We start from the raw sequence: 22,093 nt of genomic DNA, 5'->3' as shown, positions 1-22,093 counted from the left end.
GATATAAGTAGTATTTATCATCAATCGAAAGTGAAATACCTGGCAGCAGAACGAAGAGAACACGAACAGTGAATGACTGCTGTGGAAATGAAGGAACAGTGAATTCTGAGACAATTGATTAACATTTGCAAAGGGAACAGTCAAATTTGAGACAATTGGTTGATATTTACCAAATTAAGCATTTCCTTTATGGCTCTTAGATTCTACTGAAATGTTTTGTAATTTTGCGTCCAAACACATTCGGTTGCCCTTATTTGAGTTCTCGTCCACTACACTGTTGTATCATATTTAATTGGTATTCAAATTTTATTTTATGTGTTGCTTATTGCTACTTAATTATTGCTCATACACAATCATTAATACGTGTATTCTAAGAAGGGTTTAATTTAGTAGCTTCTTAATAATTATTATTAAATTCACCTTTGAAATTTTAATAAATGTGCATTATTATTATTTGTACTCATCATGGACGATCAGGGTTATTGTGATTAATTCAATTCTGTTGTTGATTTGCTTATGTACTTTATTCAAATTCGTATCTCGTGTACAAGTACTAAATATAATCCTTTACTACATCATGTGCTGGCCTTATGTTATTGCAGATCACACACTCTCAATTGATCACTATCCGTCTATACGTGGTTTAAATTCAACAAAATACAAAACCGTCTATTGGGGTCCAAGTAAAAGCATAAATCGAATATTGACAAAATTTCAATTTCGGTCTATTTTTAAATTACGGTAATAATTTATGTTACACAGTATTACGGTGAGTAGGTAACGAACAGTAAATACTTTTGGCTGACAAGTGATCGACAACAAATGTCACTTAAATGTCGTTTATTTTAATACACCTTCAGATAACGTCTATCCCTCTCACCAACAAAATCATGGGAATTCTTGTGTGCCTTGTTGTGCAGTGACATCTCTGTTATGAAACATGTGCGAGCTTATTCCAGATTTTAAGACAGTGTGTGACCACTGAGTCATCTTTATGATCCTAATAACTCTGTTCTCTTCATAAGAACCTCTGATTTTCGGTAAATATATTTCTTTCATTCATGTCTTTGCATATAATGTGCTTGAGCGTCATATTGTTACTAGGTGTGCATGTATGTGTCTGTTTACTTATAACATCATCAACCAGTCCCTGTCTGCTGCTCACATTATTAATTTCTTTTGTGAAATATATTAACTCAGGCAATGAATAATATTTTTCGAACTCAGGTTTTGCCATATTTGATTCTCCTGTGATTATTCGTCGGCATCGATGTATGGATGAAACATATTTTTATAATCAGAGAAGGGATTTCGTGGATATTATAGTAATTTCAATGTTTGAATTCATGAGTTAATTGAACCTAGACCATCATGGAAAACCCGGAAGCACTGGACCCTTCTGTGATTCTAGTAATCGTATACTCATTAGTGACTGGCTTCAAGAGGTATTTACTCAGGTAGTATGTGCGTATGAACTCGATATGACCATTGTGTTCAACATATGATGATACGCGCATCCTAGTTTCCTCTGCTGCGCATAATCCATCTCTCCTTTAGAAACTTATAACATGATATTTGATTCGAAACAATCCAATCTATTTATGATAACTAAAACTAATCAAAAGTAATGAATACCAAGCAACGGGATAATTCAAGCCTTTTCAAACTTGTTTCATAAGTTAATTACTATCTGGATTTAGTAGTTAAATGGATAACGCATTGTGCGTTCGCTAATAAACTAACTAGTATTGAGCCTTGAAGTAAACATCGATACTGAAATGCTTTTATTTCGAGCTGATGAGTCCGAAGTATTACTGATTGCAATTCCTAGATCTTACTGCCAGTTGCAGTCCATCTTTATACATAATAACTTAGATTCTACAGAAATCAAACTACTTTGATATGAACCCTTGGAATTGGATAAATTTTTATCAGATATACCTAGCTGATCGAACAGAAACTAACATGAACAATCAAGAATTTTCGATGTGTGTAAAAATTAACTGCAAAACCATCAAATGTTATATACCAATTTGAAGACATCAATAAAGATATACTTGTAAAATAGGGGATTATTTTATGACACATGGTCAAGTGAATCATAGTTCGAGATTATCTACCGAGTCACATGAACTGGTTCAAAGGTTTGGATCAGAAATTTGTGCACAGCTGAAGGTATAGTAATTCATTAGATCAAAAATGATCTACCTGTAAACAATAGTCAAGTTCAGTCTCTTATTCTACCACAATATTAACACGCTAATTAATTTCATACATCGTCAGGTCCAATTACTATCATATTGTTCACATCATTTATATTCGTGAAGTAGAAAATTACCCTTTACATGTCTTCTATTAAATATTGCTATCCATTACCATTACGTCTAAGACCATTAAACCCTTGGCTATTTTGATAAGCGTTAACTGATACGATACCCTTATTTTTTGATAGACTATTTTATATTTAATACCTGAAAGGCGAGACTATAATTTATGGACGACCTTGGAGCAATACAGAAGTGGTATTGAAAAACTTCATTCACTCACTAGGACCAAGAATTATATTTAAAAGTTACGGTTATGGGCAAGAGTTAGTTTTTATCACTAACTGATATTAACTGTAATGCCATAATGTTATTTCGCCATATGAATGAACGAGCTTCGCACCGAAATCCAAGAACTGCCATATTAATTCTTTATTATTATTACTCTGTATGGGATAGATGAACTAGTTCCTCTGCGAAGTTCAAATCATCTAGCTACATCAAAGCTGTCCAATGTATTTTGTGCTTCTCTTGAGATGTGGAGGTAATCACAAGCCAGCCAACCACCAGAAGAGAAAGGGCTAAAGCAAACAGCATTGTCTGACACCAGTCGTCATTCAGAATGCATCAGTGAGCTGCTTTTCATAGACGACTTTACAGTGTAGTCCGTCGCTTGGATTCCGTATGATGTTGACGATTTTCTCAAGTACACTACAGTGTCGAAGAAGATTCTCCTATCCACACTGTCGAACTACTTATCATAGTCAGGGAATTTAATGTATAGTGACGAGTTCCATTCAATTGATTGTTCAAAGATGATCCGTAGTTTCGCGATTTGATCGGCATATGATCGATGCTCACGAAAGCCAGCTTGTCGGTCTTGGAGTTCTGAATCTACCGAATCTTTTATTTGGTTCAACAGCACTTTGTCCGAAACTCCTGGTATTGATAGTGTTATGAACGAACGCTCAGGTGGGGACAACCAATGTATTTTTAGTACAAAATTATAGAATCTCTTGGTGAAGCATGAGAACCATTTGCAAAATTCCATCATTCGTCTTTCAAATTTCGCATGAATCTTCCGAGCTGTAATTCCTTGCTACTTTCTTTTCAAATTGATCTTAACTTTCTGCTACCATGGTTTCCACTTCCGATTGGCGTTGCATACTACTTATATCTGTTGTCATAAGTAGCGCACACCACCATAGTTGTGTGATGTCTGTAGTTCTCAGACTTACTAGGATCTCTTTCCTTTGGTATCTTGATGAGTTATCCTTCTTTCCAATCTGTCTGCAACTGTTCGTCCTCCTGAATAGAATGTAAAGCATCTTTGTAGTTACTTTTATCCCTGACTTCAATGCTTCAGCTGTTTTGCTGTCTGATGGTCATGCTAATTTCTTCGACTGATGGAAGCAATATCTGTAGGAAGATTCTTTTGATAAAATAACCCCTGTTATTTATTAGAACGATTATTATTCTACCGATAATAACAGGTAGAATTAAAATTACCTTTTACCAAACTAGACTATGAACAAGTTAATACTTGATCAGATAGATTTAATTAGATAACACCTGAAGTAATTTAATAATATTGAAGTTATACAACTGATAGTTGAAATCTTATGCGAAAAACTATTGGACAATGATACAATACTGCTAATTTCTCAACAGTCACTTGGATTACTTTCGAAACTTTAATGTTCAACGCCAACTAATACTGAGACGCTTAGCTAACCAAATCCATTTTATTGCACATCTAATAGAATTCAATCAACATCGATAATTAGACATGGTCTGATATAAGCTAATATGTAGTGACATATTAATTCATATAATATAGTCGCACTTAATTAAATGAAGTAATAGTTTAAACGCCGTATTTTACATAAATTTGAGTGTTCGCTAACGATTTTACGAATGTACGATTGTTTACTTTACGATAAGGAATCAATTGAAAACTCTCTATCTTTTACTCATGTATCCTTATCAACAAAAGTTTTCATAAACTATCTTCCTTAGCATAGGATTATACAATTTTTGACAAAAAGCTGACTAACAATGTCCAGTGCTTCCAGGTTTTCAATGGTGGTCTAGCTTCAACTGACTCATGATTTCAATCTGTGAAAATTTCTAAAATCTCCACAAACCCCTTCTGATAATGTTTAAATGATTCAACATTCGGAAAATCCGTACAAGAAAAGATTTTGATAAATTTCCACTCCACCCCAAAAAATAAACAAACAAACAACTCACTAAAACAATAGTTGCAATTGTCATGTCAACAGTGTGAGTTTTGAAGAAGAAAAAACATGAATACTGTTATATCGTAGCGAAGATTAAATTACGAACAACTTCTGAGACCTATTAGTGGACAAATATTATCTATATATTCCTATGGTACAACTATTCAGTAATTAGATTATGTATACCTATATTCCCCTTACTATAAGCTTCATATTGACTTATGGATTATTATTGTACAATTTACTGTTCTCAAGTTATACTCAGTTTATTAATTACTATGCCCCACGTTCACAGCCACATTTTGGCTTTATTGTGTACGAATGTTATTTCTTATTTTATGGTGCGTTGCGGTCTGTTTAGTTGATGTATAAACCCAGTATGTCTGAAATAAATGATTCGCACAGTGGAGGCTGTTACTAGCATTTTGGACTCGATTGGACGGGCTAGGCGAGCAACGGACCAAATAGGACGCTAGACTGATCAGACCGAACGAACGTCATTGGTTTAGAACAGTACAAGAGCGAATAATTCGTATTTTGATTGGTGATTAGATTACGTGATAACTAGCGGGCCATAAAGACAAAACAAACACTAAAGAAATGTTAGATACACCTAGTTGGTAATAAAGACAAATAGTAGGAATCTTCACTGAGTGTATATGCAATAATTCAGTGGATAAAATCATTATTATCACTATTAAATGTACAGAATTATCAATTAACTGTATACAGTAAATCTAAGGTGAATATTAAATCAATAATTGAGTTGTTTTGTTTTTGTAATAATCATTTAACCATCAAATATAATACGTTTTACTTCTTTCGTTGAACTTTTACATAGTCCCATAACTTTTGCTTTTTCTAATCGTTTAGCTTCCCATGATGGATGTAAACCAGGTTTAGATAATTCAGATATAACAGGTTCTGTAAGATTAGATGTTGTACTAGGCATTTGTAAATTATCTTGTTTCATTTTGTATGGAAATTTAGTAAAGTTTTGTTTTTTATAAGATTTACGTGAATTTAGTTTTGAAGGATAATTTTTCATGTGTTGTTGTTTCACAAAATTTTTCTTCTATAAAATAGTAAAGAAATATGATTAATATCAGAAGGGTCTTTTGTGGATATTATAGTAATTTCAATGGTCGAGATCATGAGTTGGATGAAGGTAGACCACCGTTTCGTCCTAGTATGGGACTCCTCAGCAGTGCACAGCCACGATTCCGCCTCACGAGATTCCAACACAGAACCTATGAGTCTTGAGTGTGAACGATTAACATCTAGACCACTGAGCCGGCCGGCATCCAATGGTGTTAATGTCTAACTTCAATTAATCCACGAAATTGAGCCACCGTCCACTATTTTTTTCAGTGAGTTACTATCTCACAAAAGACCCGGTTGAGCTCCATTGATCACTGCTTCTCACTAGAACTCTAGGAAATACGTCTTGGAGACTGTTAATAGTGAGCATATGTTGATTATTATCAGAAATGGTTTTGTTGAGTGTATGCGCACTGTTGAATAGTCCCATACTAAGACGAAACGGCCGTTCAGGTTTTCCATGGTAGTCTGACTTCAAATAACTCATGATCTCAATCAGTGAAATATTATTAAGTTTTTTGAAACATTACTGACTGTCAGCATGACTGATGATTAGGCAAACTATATTTTTAAAAAGACAACAGTTTATAGAATATAAAGACTAGATGACTTAACTGTACAATATGTGTGATTAGTTCATACGCTAGTGTGAACTACTGATATCAATAAATATAAGTAGTATGTGTCACCGGTCGAAAGTGAAATGCCTGGTGGCAGAATGTTAATAAGATCGAAGAGAATAGAATAAAAACATAAAGTAGTTGGTGTGGAAACGAAGGAACAATCAAGTCTGAGACAATTGATTGACATTTTGCTTATAAAGTATTTACTGTATCGTTTTCGGATCTGTAATTTTGTATTCAAATACATTTGATTATCATCGCTTGTATTCTTGTTTATCACAATACTCTTACGGACCTATCGAAATAATATCAATAACCAACACGGATACATTTATTATTATTATTATTATTAAAGTACGTAACGAAATTTTGGAATGTTTTCTAAGAACAGAATGCGTATTTATATTGTTGTAAGGCAATAGGCAAGCAGAAAATGCCTATTGAGAGTCCTTTTATAAGTCTTCATTCATATAATGAAGATATAGAATTGTTAGTTGTATGTATATTTTTTGCAGTGTCTACCAACTGGATCTATGTATATATAGATATAACAATGGCTCATTGCTGGAAGATATTTCCTGAAAAATTATTAATACTGTAGCAATAATGAGACTGAAGTGGACAGATGTAACCAACTACAGTGAAGACATAAGTTATTCAATAACAGTATGCACTTAGCATATTACTTTAATGTTAACAGGACTTATGAAAAATACTCTGTAAAATCTATACATTTTGAAGTATCTTCATCATTCAGATCAATAATTAAAGTAGTAGGGAAATTTAAAGTTGTAATGATGGCGATTAAACGAAATGGATAGAAAGATTTGACAGAGATTTTAATAATGAAAGTACTTTGAAGTTTTAACGCAAATAAACAATGACACTTACATATAATTTTCTGACATCTTTATCATCATTACCAAGAGGATCATCAAATATTGAATCATCAATTTGTTGTATTTCTGCAGGATTTCCATGACAAGAATTGAATGAAGTTTCGATCTTTATCTAATTAAAATATTGACAATTAAGAAAGACATGAAAGTAGATTGGTATTTTTTTAAATATTTGCTCAGTAATCTTTCTCTTTTAACAAAGTAAACGTCGAATGAAGCAACAAAACTAATTTATTACTAAATGGACAGAATCAATAAAAAAGATTCATATTTATATCCAACTAATAAGTAGGAAACTAAATTTCTGATATTTCGAAACATTGTATGAGTCAGTTCTTTGTATTTCTTTTTCGCAAAGTATAAAATAATTTTGTCAAGTTTCAATAGTCTACTTGAAAGTAGTATTATTGATATTAAGAAACAATAATCTCCACAACCTCATACTGATAATTACCATGTGCTCACTATTGACTAGCTTCGTGAGGGAATTCTCGGAGTTCTAGTGAGAAATCGTGACCAGTGGAGCCAATATGTGTCAAGTATCTACCTCAGTACAATAGGAGATGGTCGAGCAATTTCATGAGTTGTTCGAGGTTAGACATTAACACCATTGGATGCCAGCCGGCTCAGTGGTCTAGAGGTTAAGCGTTCGCGTGCGAGACCAAAAGAGCTGGGTTAGGATGACACAGGCGGAATTGTGGGTGCGCACTGCTGAGGAGTCACACAATTGGACTTCCACGTTTTCAGTGGTGACCTAACATCAATCGGTTCATGATCTCAATAGAAAACAATTATTTAATTACTAAAAATAAAACGACTCGCAAAATGTTGCCTAATTTCTGAAATCCATTATTTTAATAATAAGATATTATGAATATACTAATATTGTTTATTTATTTATTTGAACGCATAAATATTGTTACAAAGGGGCACCAGATACATAACAATGAACCAATTATTGGTCACCAGTTACCATGGAACAGCATCTCCTGACGTTGCTCCACTGCCTTGTGGATTAGACCTTTAAGTCAAACGCTCCAGCTGTGGCCCCCTAACAAAATCACCTGCTTCGGTCTGAGCACCCAGGCAGTATTATAGCCCACACACAAATAAAATGAAATGACGATAAATTACTGAAATATTGTTATTACAAACAAATGGTTATGTCATTTGAAATTATCAGATCTTGACAAAGCTATTTATCGTTAAAAAGTACCCTCTAAACGTATTGAATTACTTGACAAAACGATGAGTCCCCACCTTTTTTACATACAAATTTTGCATATAAGTATTAACATATACAAAACTTACGTTTGACTATTTTTGTAGCTAAATCTTGAATACTTAATTTTAAAAATAGGGTCAAGGAGAAGAATGCTAGATTTCTGATGGATAAATTTTTAAAATAATCCATCTTTAGATCAGTGTTAACCATTCAAGATTACGCTTAGTCGTAAAAAAAAAGAAGTTAAATATCCTTTGAGACAACTGATAATCAACAATAATTCTAAATGAGCGGAAAACACATCTGGAGTGAAAAATGCCTAACTAGGTATGATATAAATAATTATAAAAGTTAAACTATCAATACATAATAATAACGACGTAACTCTTTTATTAAGTACGGATTTATGTACTCGATTTTCAGCCACATTGTGTGAAAGCTAGTGGAACTATTCGACTACTTAGGCTGAAATAGACGTTGCGGGGTTCAAACCTGAATTCTTTACCCATCAAATCGGAATAAAATAGTCCCAATTTCTAAGTCTAGTCAATTGAAGATATCAAGTGGCCACCCTAAATTACCACTGAGGATATGTCTCATCCTTGATTTTAGTAAACTCCATCAAATAAGAGCATGATTATCAGCATAGACTTGCAGAAATTGTTCACTTTGAAGACAATCTATTTCACAACTTGATTTCAGTTGAGTTTATTTTGTCTATTATGATGAACAGTAGTTTAGATTTAATTCTGAAAGGGTATATGGTAGACGAAAACTAGTTAAGCTTATAACCTAACGTTTACTTCACTATATTATAACAGCAGTAGTTTGAAGGTGAATGAGTGACCTATAAACGTACATCCTAATTGCATGAACCAATAGATTTCTCACATGAATATTCTCGTAATATTTAACAAATGGCTGCTATAATCGATCACAGATTCTCCTTTAATCTTCTTAACTTTGTCATAAAGCTAAGCCAACTGAAACCATTGCTTGAATTTCCTTAAAGATATATTAATATATTAATAAAAATTAAGGAATATGGTGAATGAGTCTTACATCAGATTTTAATGGAAGTTTTACTCTCTTTGGTTTATTTACTGTTTGTTCCATTGATCCATTTGTCATATACGTATGATTATCCATGGTATTGGAATCTTCACTTTTTTTAATACCTTTTCGTTCAAGTAACCGAGTGATTATTTCTGGCATATCTGAATTAGTATCACTGAGTATGCTATTACCACTAAGAGTATGTTGGACTGACAGTGTTTTTATGCAACTTTCAGATTCTGAACATACGTTGTGAATACGATAGGATGAGAGATTGTTGCTAAAGAAATGAAAATGGGTTCAGAACAAAATGTAATGGTAAATAACTTGAAGATAATTAGTTATTCAGTCATTTATAACAAGTTTAAATATTAATAGAAATAAGGAGTAAGATTAAATTTTGACATGAGATGCGATTCTAAACAAAATACTGAGATGAAAAAATGTGTTTAGAAGCCTAATCCATCTACTTCAGTTTCAGCAGATAGTGGCACTACTACTAATTAACGATATATTTAGGAAAAGTAGTTACCATGATCGCGGATTCGAACCTCACCATAACCACTTTAGTTTGAGTAGTTAGACATTCTCTTTGATCACTACAAACGGGTTTTCTTGACCTTTACAAAATTTAATATGACTCTAAGCTAAATATACAAAGAGAGATCTATTCTTCGTACGTACGCAATATAACTCGCAATGTGCCAAGAACTACTGAATTGTAATGGATTAAGAATACTGGTTCATAAATAGATGGGTGATGATAACCGGGATGCTTTTCATTCACATAGAACATTTCTTAGATAAGGTCTCCGGCTTTGAAAATAGCATGACATAAAACAGACATTAAAATTGTAAAAGAGAGGATAATGCGATGAGACGATGAAGTTTACCAGAACTACGTGATATATTTGTAAAATAAGTTTCGAAAAATCTGATCACATGTATACTAGTTAAGATATTATATATTAGAAAAATAAAAATAAAGTACACAATGTCAAAACCACGCTAGATAATAAATAAGTATTACCAGGGTAAGTTGAGACTAAGAACAAACTGCTTTTAACATGTAATGGTTTCAGTTTTCGTATAGCCAGGGCTTCAATAAACCTTATTATATGCCCCTGAACTCCTGCATAACATCAAAAAGGCGGACTTGATATCAACTGTATGAACCGTTCCAAGCAAATATTTTGCAGTTGAGAAATATATTTGTCTGTCCTGTAACCTTATTCGACCATTGAAACACATTTCTTTGTTGCCATTTATGTATGTGTTCAAACAGTAACTTACAGCTCAAGATTACTCCTTCCTGTATATATGTTTTCGCATATACATGTAAATTGGCAGACGTAATAGGATGTGACACGACCATTTACATACTGTTCGGGTTTTTGGTGAAACAGAGACTTTGGTTTTTAGATAGTGATCAGTTGGGCTGCGTAAAATGTCTTATAGTTAATCTAAGTCACCGTTACAACATGAGACTATTTGAGTTACCTCTGAATTGTAGGGTAATATAGACAAGTTTTTTGGGTGCCAAAAACGTCGTAGGTCATATTGCTACATATCCAGGAGTTTGTAAACTTCGATGAATAACCGTTATTAATCAATATTACAGTAGAAAGCGTATCGTCTCCCTCAATAATATCGCTAGTTCAAATACGATTGATCCTATTGAATAACCGTTTTATTCATCCGCGTTCGTACTGAACTGGATAGTGACTATAAAAATTAAGATGTGACCTTATCCGTATTGGCTTTCTATACACAGAACGTTTGATGGAAGTAGGTTATTCACCTCTTCTTCTCATGTAAAACAGATGTGATTTTGAGTTATGTTGAGTTCCTGCAACATGCGGTTCGCACTTTACGTTTATCACTTATGACTAATATGTCATCCACGTATTGATTATAGAGATATCTTTTGAATTGAGTCTTCCGCTAGATTTTCCACATATACCGCAAACATATCGGCCACAAACGGTCCTAAAGGACTATTCATAGCTACATCATCAATTTGTCGAAAATGCTTCTACTAAAAAGTGAATTTCACATTATCAGTACACAATAATAATAAATCCTCCAGAGATTTTACAGGAAATGGGACCTGAGGATTGTTTAATGATACAGATAGTCACACAAAATATCAAGTCTTCCTAAGAGGTACATTTGTATATAAAGTGTTTACACCAAGTGATTACATTGCCTTAGTACTAATACTGATATCCATCAAGTAACTAATTCGAATGAACCTTCCAAAAAATAGTAATAAAAATTAGTTTAGAATACGAGTTAACACTTTCGTTACCCTTTTCGCAAGATTATGTGTAGGTGGATTTTATACAGACAAGATTAAACGTAAGGGGGTATTGAGCTTATGAATTCTTGGAAGTCTATAAAAATGCGGATACAGTAGACACATAGGTTTTAACAAATTAGATTCCTATTTGTTAATAGCATTCATGTTAAGAAATTCCATTAAATTCGAGTCGATTTTCCTTTATAATTTGCATAATTCTTCAGAGTTAACATCGGCCATAAATTTGCTCTCGTCACTGAGAATGGCTACCATCATATTCCCGTAACCGCATTAATTAGTAACAACAACACATGATGTCGTATCAGGTTTAACAAGAATAATTTCAGCACTGTTACAAACTTTTTAATAATTTGAAATTATGAGAAGTTGATATGCTTCTCTGCTTTTGTCAAGGAACATGAGAATGGTGCGTTATATTTAAAGATTTAGCTTTACACTAACTTTGATTCTTTAAGGATGTATGGTCTAAGGTATCCATTTGATTATAGGGGTTTCCGAATTGGACACTGATTGGCAATTCAAACATTTGTGCTGTAGGGATAGAAAAATGAAAACCTACAGGAAGTGCTCCCTTTTCATGAGCACACAATATAATCAAGGACAAATTAGTGTTATCTATCATGATTGATCAGGAATGAATTGACATCATGATTACAGCAGGACTTTTCCAGCTTTTTTGATGTTTTTTTTTCAAAATGACAGTACTGCAAAGATCGGTGAATTTAATGTGGCAAACTATAGACATTTCTATTAATACAAGCGATGCTTGAGTACTCAATTCAGTTAAATTGATCAGTTTATCTTGAAAATCAAACGATTTCATCAGTCGGATAAAGTTTGAAATATTTGCTTGTAATTTACCTAAACGTAAATTCATATATAATTGATTTTGGAATACATAATTCGACAAGCAAGATTCACAAAAGTTCAATCTACGTTGAATAAAATCGGACAATGTTAGTGAAATACTGGTGTATATAACATAAAATTGCCTGTACAAATAATTAATTAGAGTAAACATTTTATGTGGGAACTGAAATGATCACACAATAAAAAATAATCTCGTCACTTTGATGGTTGAAATATCTAACTAAATTAAGCTTTACCTTTGATCCTCCGGAATACTAAATCCTGTTTCCTTAACAGGTGCAGGAGGCAATGGTAAGGATCCACGAACTTTCCTATTTCGACGTTTCTGTTCTCTTGACTTCCATTTACCTGACACATTTTTGTAAACCAAATAATGAACCAGACTAATCCAGTCCTCATGTTTTTCACGAAATGATTTGATGAAGGTTGATACAGGTTTCGATGATTTGAGACGTATAACTAAACGGTCTTCTTGAGTGAGATTACGTCCATATTTCTGAAGCTAGTAAGAATAATATGAATGATTATTTTTTATACTGCTGTGCAATAAATCGATAATCGAGAATATTCACACACCCTCTCGCCACTGAATTCCTTCCAATGAAGTTAGTCAATCAGCCTACAACGTAGGGCCAAGCACATATATGCATTGGTCCAAGTTGCCAAGCCTCAGTAGCACGACAAGATGAGGTAGGTCAAGGAGCGAATATTTAGGGTTGACCTTTTCTAATCCCAGTGTGTATATCCCGATTGGTTCATCACGATAGGTTAGCCCAACCATCACGTCAAGGTGAAAGCAATGGCCGGGCTTCCAATCAACAGTTACATATTTTAGTCATCGAAAAATTCCAATTATATTAAAAACAGATATATGAACGAAGAATATTTTTTTCAAGAAATCATCTTCAAGTTGTACGGTTATAAATCCAAACTAGTAATCCAAAAAGTGATCAGGTTTAAAGAAAATATATCGTTTAAAATTATTGGATTATAAAATAACATTGTTAATGTTGGTCCCGACCGTTAATGTTATCTTGACGTGGTGGCTGGGCTTACCTATCTCGAGGGACCAACCGAGCTATACTCGCTGGAACAATCGTTCATCAAGATCCTACCATGCCAGGCAGGTCGGTTGAAGAGCGGTAATACTAAAAGCAGCAAACCTAATGTTCGAGGAAGAAGTCGTACTGCTGACCTTAAAAATTCACTCCTTGACCTACCTCACGGAGTTTAATCTCTGCCGGTAAGGTTTCAACAAGTACAGAGCTGACACGAAAATTACTCACAAAAAGGTCCTGCGTAACCGGCCTCAAGCAGTTGTCCCTTGGGCACTGCGGTCACGCTTTCAGGTCACTAAGACTAACTCTAACCCAATTTCCTTTTTGGGTGCCTCTAGAAGAACCCTTTCACGGTGTGGACCACTGGGGATCGATAACCGTCCTCATACCTCTAACAGCACTCAAGGCTACTGATATGAATAGTATGAAGTATACAAATTTTAGCGTTAAGTGAGATTGAGACTACTGATCAGAATAGACATGTCTAAGCACATGAGCACGAAAAACGTTTGTGGGCAATCTAATACAAGTTCCTCCACTAAAGCAGATGAATCGATAGACAGGAAAAAGGGTAGCTAGTCTAGAGATTTTATCTATCAATGACCGCCGGGTGTGTAGAAAACATCATCTATAGCTTGCCTACACTACAAGTTTTCTAAATTGATCTGTCCAACTTAAGCGTCTCGCTGGGTGAGTCACCTTTAAATTCCTTACATACTTATGTATCGAGTTTAGTGTTAAGTGAGTAAACAGAAAAGCCTTAAGAAAAGATATCAAGAGACACAATGGGTTAGTAGAAACGCAAATCTCAGACCATTTTCAATGGATTCATTTAATCTGATTAAAAGACTAATGAATTTGCTGCCTAGACGGCTTTACAAAGCACGTACATAGAATATATGTGTGATGAAATTAGCAGCAAGCACAACAATTGACTAAGATCGAGAAATGAGATGTGGCTGATGATGAAACTCATTTAGATTTCTAGGCGAATGAAAACAAAAACTAGGTATATTTTGATTTTTGGACCAAAATCTTTGAATGTGTATGAAATAGAGATAGAGAAATGAAACTTATCTGATGACTAGTCATATCAAAATGAGATATATTTCAAAAACAATAAATAGAATAAAAACTTGACGAGACTATAATTTATGGACGACATTTGAATAGTGCTACAGCGACCATGAGGATGTCTACCGGCTTACTAGGGCTAACTCAGGGTTATAAAACAGTGTGAAGAATAGGGATTACGATTTACAGTTGATGGTTAGGGTTAGGAATCATATTTATTGTTTTCATAAGCTAAAATGCCGAAACGCTATTTAAACAAATAAGCGAATGAATTTTGCGCAGAAGTCTAAGACCTGTTATCGTAAATTGGATTGATTCGTCCATAAATCATAGTCTTGCCGAAACTCTTACTTTCTAAGAATAGAGAACAATTTCAGTGGTCGAATCATTCTATCTGAAAGCAATTTTTAGCTGGAGTTGAACTAAATCCAAAAACATCACTTGCTTGTCAGGTGTTGAGTCCACTCAACAAAGTACTGGTGTTTACTATATGTAAACAGTACGACAAGTAAACACTGTGATAATCTTGTCACAAAATTAATCTTGAGGACAGCAGCTTAGATGGTAACAAAAAGCACTGGTTATGGATTCAACACATCAAACTAGCACAATTTTAGTAACTCTAACCTGAGATTTCATTAGAAGTACACTCGATACCACATTGTCAAGTGGTGACAAAAAAGTAGGGAGCTATGTTTTTGAAGATTTTAGTAGAGTATTTTCAGAAACATTTATTTCACGATTGCACCACCAGTATTTAGTAGTTGTAGCTTTTTTCACGTCATACACATTTTAAGATGTATTACGAATTTCAAAGTGTTAAATCGGGAAAGTTATGTTGTTTACCATCGTGATATTTGTAACTACTTAGGACACTGAGTTGATAGGTTGTAATACCTCAAATAATTGACGTAACTTACGGGTAAGATCTGATCGTGACACTGTGCAGCTTGCTCTGATAAATTAGCTATAAAGTTTGGAGTCTTGAAAACCCCAAGAACATTTACATTTGAGACAAATGAGTACTAGAGATATCTATGTTTATCTTTAACACGGTAGTTGAGTACTAGTAAGGCATACAGGAACGTGTGGAAATTGAACGTTCGTCTCTACACTTGGACTCTTACACTGTTTGCATAGGTTTTCATTACGTAACTATAAAAAAACAACATAGAATCACACATTAAACATATGAGCTCCCAAATCCAAATTATTGAAATCAGTACGGTTTAGCGGCATAGCATATAGCTCCGACGAAACCTTTAAGCCGTGTCTTAGAGAATGAATTTTGCGAGGTATGAAGAAACTCGGAATGGACATCGGTCTCATGTTTAACCTATTTAAAAAGGTATCTGAGGACATACGTGCTTTTTATCATGTTCGTCTGCCAATAACCGTTTGCATAAACGGACGACCGAGAGGTTGTGCAGGAGCTTTATATCAGAAATTCTGTGTTCTATTTTGCTTTCTAATCGTCTGCAGCCTCCAAGACGAGACATCTGTTCTCGTAATTCTTTGACGTTCCGCATCAAATCTCGGAATGCATACACCTGAGTTTTAGAAAATACTTTACATTATACCTTGGCAGCTCGCACTATTTTACGCATTTTAGTTAATTCTTTGTTTAATTCTTCTACAGAAGTGGAAGGCTCGGGAACATGATCATCCAGGTTGAAGGTCAAAGACATTTGGCACCGCTCAATACATATATTGCGCCTTTAAATAACAGACCCTAACATTACGGGTGTTAAACTTTCGAAGATTTGAGATCGCTGTGGGAAAATGGAGGGCGAGACCGAAATTTATTGACGACCTTTGGGTGATACGAAAACGTCCACGAGGAACTTCAACAACATACTAGGGAAGAAAGAGGATTCAAAATGTTGTGGATGGAATAGATTTCGCTTACCATGCTTCCGTATCTAGTATGAATGAATCACTGATGCCTTTAGATAGGAACCAAGGTATATTTAATGATAGAAAGACAATTATAAGTAAATCATGGCGAAGTTATATCCTGAGTCCTTGAGAATATGTTGAGCCTCCTCTTGAAGAACACTTGGTAAGTCTCTTGGACGGTCTCAGCCGAGAGCGAATTCCGAAATTCCACCACTAGTGGAACTTGGAAAGTTCGCTTACACTCCATTTCGCCACACTGTGATTCCAAGGTTTGTGTTCGGACTGAGCCCAAGTAAGAATGGAAAGGGATATAGTGGACTGTTTTGGATTTAATGAGTCATTGGGCAGTTCAGCATCTTCGGCGGTGACCTCCGACCCCTTTCAATCCTGCTGACGACGGCTCAGTCGCCTAATGTAGGGGTTTTGGGGGTCATAATTGCACCGGAATAATCATCAAACGGCCCGTTTGGAGACGCCTATACTTGTTTGGGCAGAGATTGAGTGATATGTGGTTTGTCCTAGTTCGAGTCCCATAAATGATTTCGTGGCTAAACTTCGAATACATCTCGAAGTATTTTCGACCTTATAGGGTGAGGGGAGGAAAGTTATTATGTCGCACTCTAAATAGTGTCGGATAAAACCGTCAGAAATTTACTGGAAACTGTTACCATCTAACTGGCCAAAAATGCGCTTCAACATCCCTAGTGTGCAACTTGCTCCAAAGGCATTTTTGTCGGAGTTGGTGTAAGACAATCAATCATAGCGTACAAAGACTCCTAGATCACTGTCAACCTGGTATGTCTCTAGAAGAGAGTTACCTGAATTGCTAGAAAGTCTCACGGAGCAACATACAGATTCATCAAAATTGATAAACTCCTGGGTGTATACTTTGGTATGTTACCAGGCAAGATCGTAAGTACAAGGCGGTTCTGTCTCCCATTTCCGTTTTCGTGTCATTGCAGAATAAAGATATCCCGAGTATTGCCAGCTCCTATCAGTAATCTGTGAAGCTGCCCATGTTTCAGATATTTCTACCAGGTGAATTCTTTTCGAGTTACTTACTTCATACGACTCATCCCTTTTATCCAGTAAAGTTGAAGCGTTCGTATGTAGGCAGCTGATGCTTTTGATTTGAAACTCGTGATCTCTCTCTCCCTGTTTGTCTGAAGGAGCATTATGTGAATGGATCGGCAATCTGTCTGCACGAAGTATTCCGATTGAGAAGTCCATGTCAATTCCATATGTTTTCCTTATACTTGACAGCCCACAAGTGTCTAATCCTCTCAGTATTTGGTTTCTCCGGATGCATGTAGAATTTACCTGGTAACCAGTGTGTGTTTTCACGAAATGATTCAAGAGTGTCAATCACTTTTTAAAAAAATAATAATATGTATTCTCAGACAACAACGTATTACATGAGTTATGTCAGTCTACAGGCAAGACCATATCGTTACGAACGGTACAGGCCTTAGTAAGTTACTCAACTAAATTTATACGTTGTAAGGCACATTGACCATGGAAACAGAGGATGCATTTCCATACGTTCGAATGTTAATAATTATAAGATTGTAGCTCTCAATATGAAAGTTGGTGTGCCTTATGAAGGTCGTGTCGCGACAAGCGGATTGTGGTCAAGAATGAATTAAACTTAATTTCAGAGCAGACAGTCAAAGACTTTCCCTTTGATGTATTACTCTGCGCTTTCTTGATAATGATACCAGATAAATTCCGGGCGAATTGGCAACAACTCAGTACGAAGTTATATGTGAAACATATGACTTCGGTGGCATAACATGAAGGTGCTGAAAAAGAGAAAAAAATGGAAGTGCAAAAAGCAGGACGGATATCGTGCGTGACCAGTGAAGTTTAGTCATTTGTGACTAAATTACTAAGGTATGACCATTCAGACTTACCTTTTTTATAAGGAAAATTTCTAATTAGGTATATTTCATCAGGTTAAAGAAAACAAGACAGAGTGTAACCTTTTATGAACGGAGGATCGTGTAAACGGTGATGATTCAGAATGATTGAAACTCTGATATGTGTATTGTTAAAATTAAGGAAATACAGTGTTCGAATACCAACTGGCACGACACGACACAAAAAGGTATTTGACATGAGAAATTAGCATCAACATCATTGGTTCTCAACATCCCAGTAGACTATGAGAAGCTGTAATTTAACATGGGCGGATTGAAGTTATTTACCTGCCATCGCATTTGCTAGTCAGTAACGCCATCCCCCCTACTTTACTGATATTAAGCTCCCCTAATACCATGTAAAATCAGAGGCCTAACTATTCATAAAATGTAATTAAATATGTTTTGAAGGTGAGAGATTGTGGTCCTGTCAAATAGTCGAGAAAAATAAATCATTGTATGTGTGTGACCATATATGCTCTTCACTTGTCATCATATGGCAAAAATATATGGCGTGCATGTGGATGTTCTTGAGAAGGCTTATCTTTCGTGATTCTAGAATAAAAAAGATCTGTTCTGCAATGGTTGAACCATCGTTATGGTTGACTGTGGTAATTATGGATGGTTTCTGAGAGTCCCTGATTTCCACTGGAGAAGTTTCTAGTTGCATCAAGTTTTATTAGGTTCTGGTCCATTGTATTTTTTAAGGCTCAATGTGTGTAACACCATCAGTATCTGTGGAGATCAAAAGAAAACTCAAGATACAGTTATTTACCAGTTGTAAGGAGGGAATACGAAGTAAATGACAATAAAAAATGAATAAAGCATGGAGTTGAGATTGCAGAGTGTGAAAAATGAAATTACAGAGGTTGTTTAAGGGTTAAATATTTGTGGTTTGTTACATGGAAACCGGGTGCCAATTGTTTATTTGTTCCCAAGGTTAGGCATTGGATTGTCCACTGTTAAATGTAGCTTGCCTTAGGTGAGCTCCATTGGTTATCTCTGTAGGCCGGGATTTAGAACTTTTATGTTTCCTGCCTAGTCGTACAACTCGCTGGGTCGAGAACTGCTTTATTAACCTTCACTGTAGAATATCACAGTTTGCATAATCAGGGTTCGTCTTACCTGAGACATCACAGACAATGATGTTTCCTTTGTGAAGAAACGACTCACGAGATTCCTTAGGAATGAGACGTTTATGCATTTCTTTTAGACTTTCTTAGTGTTTGTTGGTGTTTTGTCGTACTGGCCGATAGGAAAGTGAGTAATGTTTTTTTGGTTCATGATTATTGAGGAATCGTTACGAAGGTTGATCAGTTTCCCACTTTTTCGGGCACGTTGATGTTGGGGTTCCTGCTGTTTGGAAGTTAGACTTGGGGTTCAGATTCTTGTGAATTTTTTTGGCCGATCAGACACTCCTAAAGGTCGGTAGAGCAAACTATTCATTTACTGATTTCCATGCGTCATCTGGATCATTAAGCTACTTAGAAAGTGACCCTCGATTTCTTCGAACCCTGTTGACGTGGCCCAAGTCACGCAGGGTTGAGAATTTGAGGACCACGGTTGTATTTGCTAAGTCTATGCTGGTGAACACAAGTTCTCATTTGACCACTTCTGATTGGCTTCCCATATCAGTTCATTTAACTCAGGAATGCCTTTTCTCAGCAGCTTTGACAATGTTTTACTCAAACCTGCCAGGAGAACAATGGTATTGCTCACCACATCCTGATGATTCATGTTGTATGTTCCACCCACCTACTTGTGATCCACTCTCATCAAAGCTAACGAAGTATCATCTCTCAGGATAGGTCACTGAAGTGTTATATAGACACCGGTTTCAATTACGCGAAACGGAGTTTAACTTCTGTAGTAATATGTACCTGTGACATATAACACGCCTAAATCTGCTTCCTACCATTCTCACTAATACGTGCTGGTGAAGGAATGTTCGAGAGAGATGGTCTTTGTGTCAGTGGATTTTGGTAAATCAGACTACGTCCAACGACTGTCTGAATTTGTGCGAACACTGTCTCCGGTGTCAACTCGAATACAACATCGATAGGTCACTCTCCCCCGAAAGTTATCTACCTGTTCACATGTTTTCATACGAGTAGATTCGGTACACAAATCTCTGCAACAGCCTTACGAAGGACCTTTTCACGTGATTTCTCGTCACGAAAAGACCTTCAAGGTTGATCGACATGGCTGTGTCGAGATCTCAGCGTTGATCGTCTCAAGCGAGCACATGTCGATTGTAGTGCCCTACCTGATATGTTGAGATCCAATGATAGACCCATCAAACCTACTAGCGCGATCTCTGCATCTACTTCGGATCCCACGCTGGAAACTTCAGAGACCTCATTCTCACGTCCCAGTCAACAGCACGTGTCACCTGCACCATCTACGGACGAGACTTCAGTCTCGCGTCCAGATCAGCAGACCACACAGCCCTTGAATTCGGATGATATAGCAGACTCATGAGGCACGAACGAGACTACCGTCTCACGTTCTGGTCACCGAGTACGCTTACCCGTAAGCTTTCGCGACTAACCGCGCAACCAACAACGGATACGGTGTAGGACTATCCCTATACTACATGAATGCTACACCTTTTCCCTTTTTTATTTTTTAGTATCCTGAGCCCACGCCTCCGACCATTACTCTGTTGGCACCGTCAACTTCAGCCAATTTCGGCGAAAGCTGGCCTGGTCACACACATTCTTGTCAACGCAATCAGTCGATATTCTAGTTTCGAACCTGTCTGGCATAGATTTGGTCTCACGCTTGATGGTTATGGTCGCTTCTGGTTTCTTGGCTCAATGTGGTTCCGTCCTCCGTCTGTAGCGCTTTCTGGTCCGCATGCACACGAACGCAATCTTCAGATCCGGGATACAAACCACTCTGGTGTGTTACGCTAACGCGAGCAACAAGTACAGCACATTTCTTCTGGTACCGTTCTACGTAAAAGACCTTAGTTGACAACTCGAGGATCAACGATCGTTTCCTGTTTGGCGACCCTTTCGTCCAAAAGTCCCACGAACGAAATCGCTCCGTATCGAAAGTGTAACTACTTTCTAGCGGAGGGGTGCTCATGTAGTGACCTATTTTTACGAAGATAATGCGATTGGTATAATGGGAACAATTGTTGTTACAACCAATTGTACCAGTGCTTGTTTTACTGTACCTGTTTGTTTAAATGAACTAAAACCTTACCTGCTCCCGTTTACTGTGACCTCACACGCTACGTAGACCCGCTTGTGATATTTGGCACGATCGCGGTATTATTTCGACACCACGAGATCGCCAACAAATATATTCTATTACGACAGTCAGTTGTATTTTGATTTTTTGTCTACAAAGGGATCAAACCTAATATCTGGCAAGTAATCTTCCTGTGGTAGTGGTCATAGTCAATCGTGACTCGACGCCTACTACAATCTTTCTGGAGAGCTCTAAATTTTCAGTTTTCTCAGGTGAGGGTAAGAAAATGAGCAAGGTTACCGCAAGGATCTGCGTTTTCGATTTTCCTCATATAATGT

The 22,093-nt window shown here is 36.0% G+C and overlaps 1 protein-coding gene across 2 annotated transcripts; it reads right to left on the bottom strand.

Moving 5' to 3' along the window:
* Window positions 1-4,815: 4,815 nt before the first annotated feature.
* Window positions 4,816-16,463, bottom strand: MS3_00009628 (uncharacterized protein). Of its 2 annotated transcripts, XM_051218022.1 has the most exons (6): window positions 16,317-16,463; window positions 16,101-16,286; window positions 12,841-13,106; window positions 9,418-9,691; window positions 7,123-7,242; window positions 4,816-5,582 (listed from the first exon to the last, which is right to left on the bottom strand). In XM_051218022.1, exons 1-6 carry the CDS (start codon window positions 16,422-16,424, stop codon window positions 5,298-5,300), a joined length of 1,239 nt encoding a protein of 412 aa, XP_051073000.1. In that variant the 5' UTR covers window positions 16,425-16,463; the 3' UTR covers window positions 4,816-5,297. The 2 variants fall into 2 exon arrangements, with proteins under 2 accessions (XP_051073000.1, XP_051073001.1); XM_051218023.1 differs by having other exon boundaries at window positions 4,980-5,582; window positions 16,101-16,448.
* Between the last annotated feature and the right edge of the window lie 5,630 nt (window positions 16,464-22,093).

This window comes from Schistosoma haematobium, chromosome 1 (genome assembly GCF_000699445.3).
Source record: "Schistosoma haematobium chromosome 1, whole genome shotgun sequence".
NCBI lineage: Eukaryota > Metazoa > Platyhelminthes > Trematoda > Strigeidida > Schistosomatidae > Schistosoma > Schistosoma haematobium.
The sequence above is the reverse complement of the archived record's forward strand: the minus strand, read 5'-3'. Positions and strand labels throughout refer to the sequence as shown.

Excerpts from the sequence above, each read along its gene's own strand:
- MS3_00009628 (XM_051218022.1), bottom strand. The coding sequence starts at position 16,424 with ATGTCTTTGACCTTCAACCTGGATGATCATGTTCCCGAGCCTTCCACT. Across the intron at positions 13,107-16,100 it reads ACGAACATGATAAAAAGCAC|CTTCAGAAATATGGACGTAA; the intron begins GTATGTCCTCAG and ends TATTCTTACTAG. Across the intron at positions 5,583-7,122 it reads AAGATGTCAGAAAATTATAT|AAGAAAAATTTTGTGAAACA; the intron begins GTAAGTGTCATT and ends ACTATTTTATAG.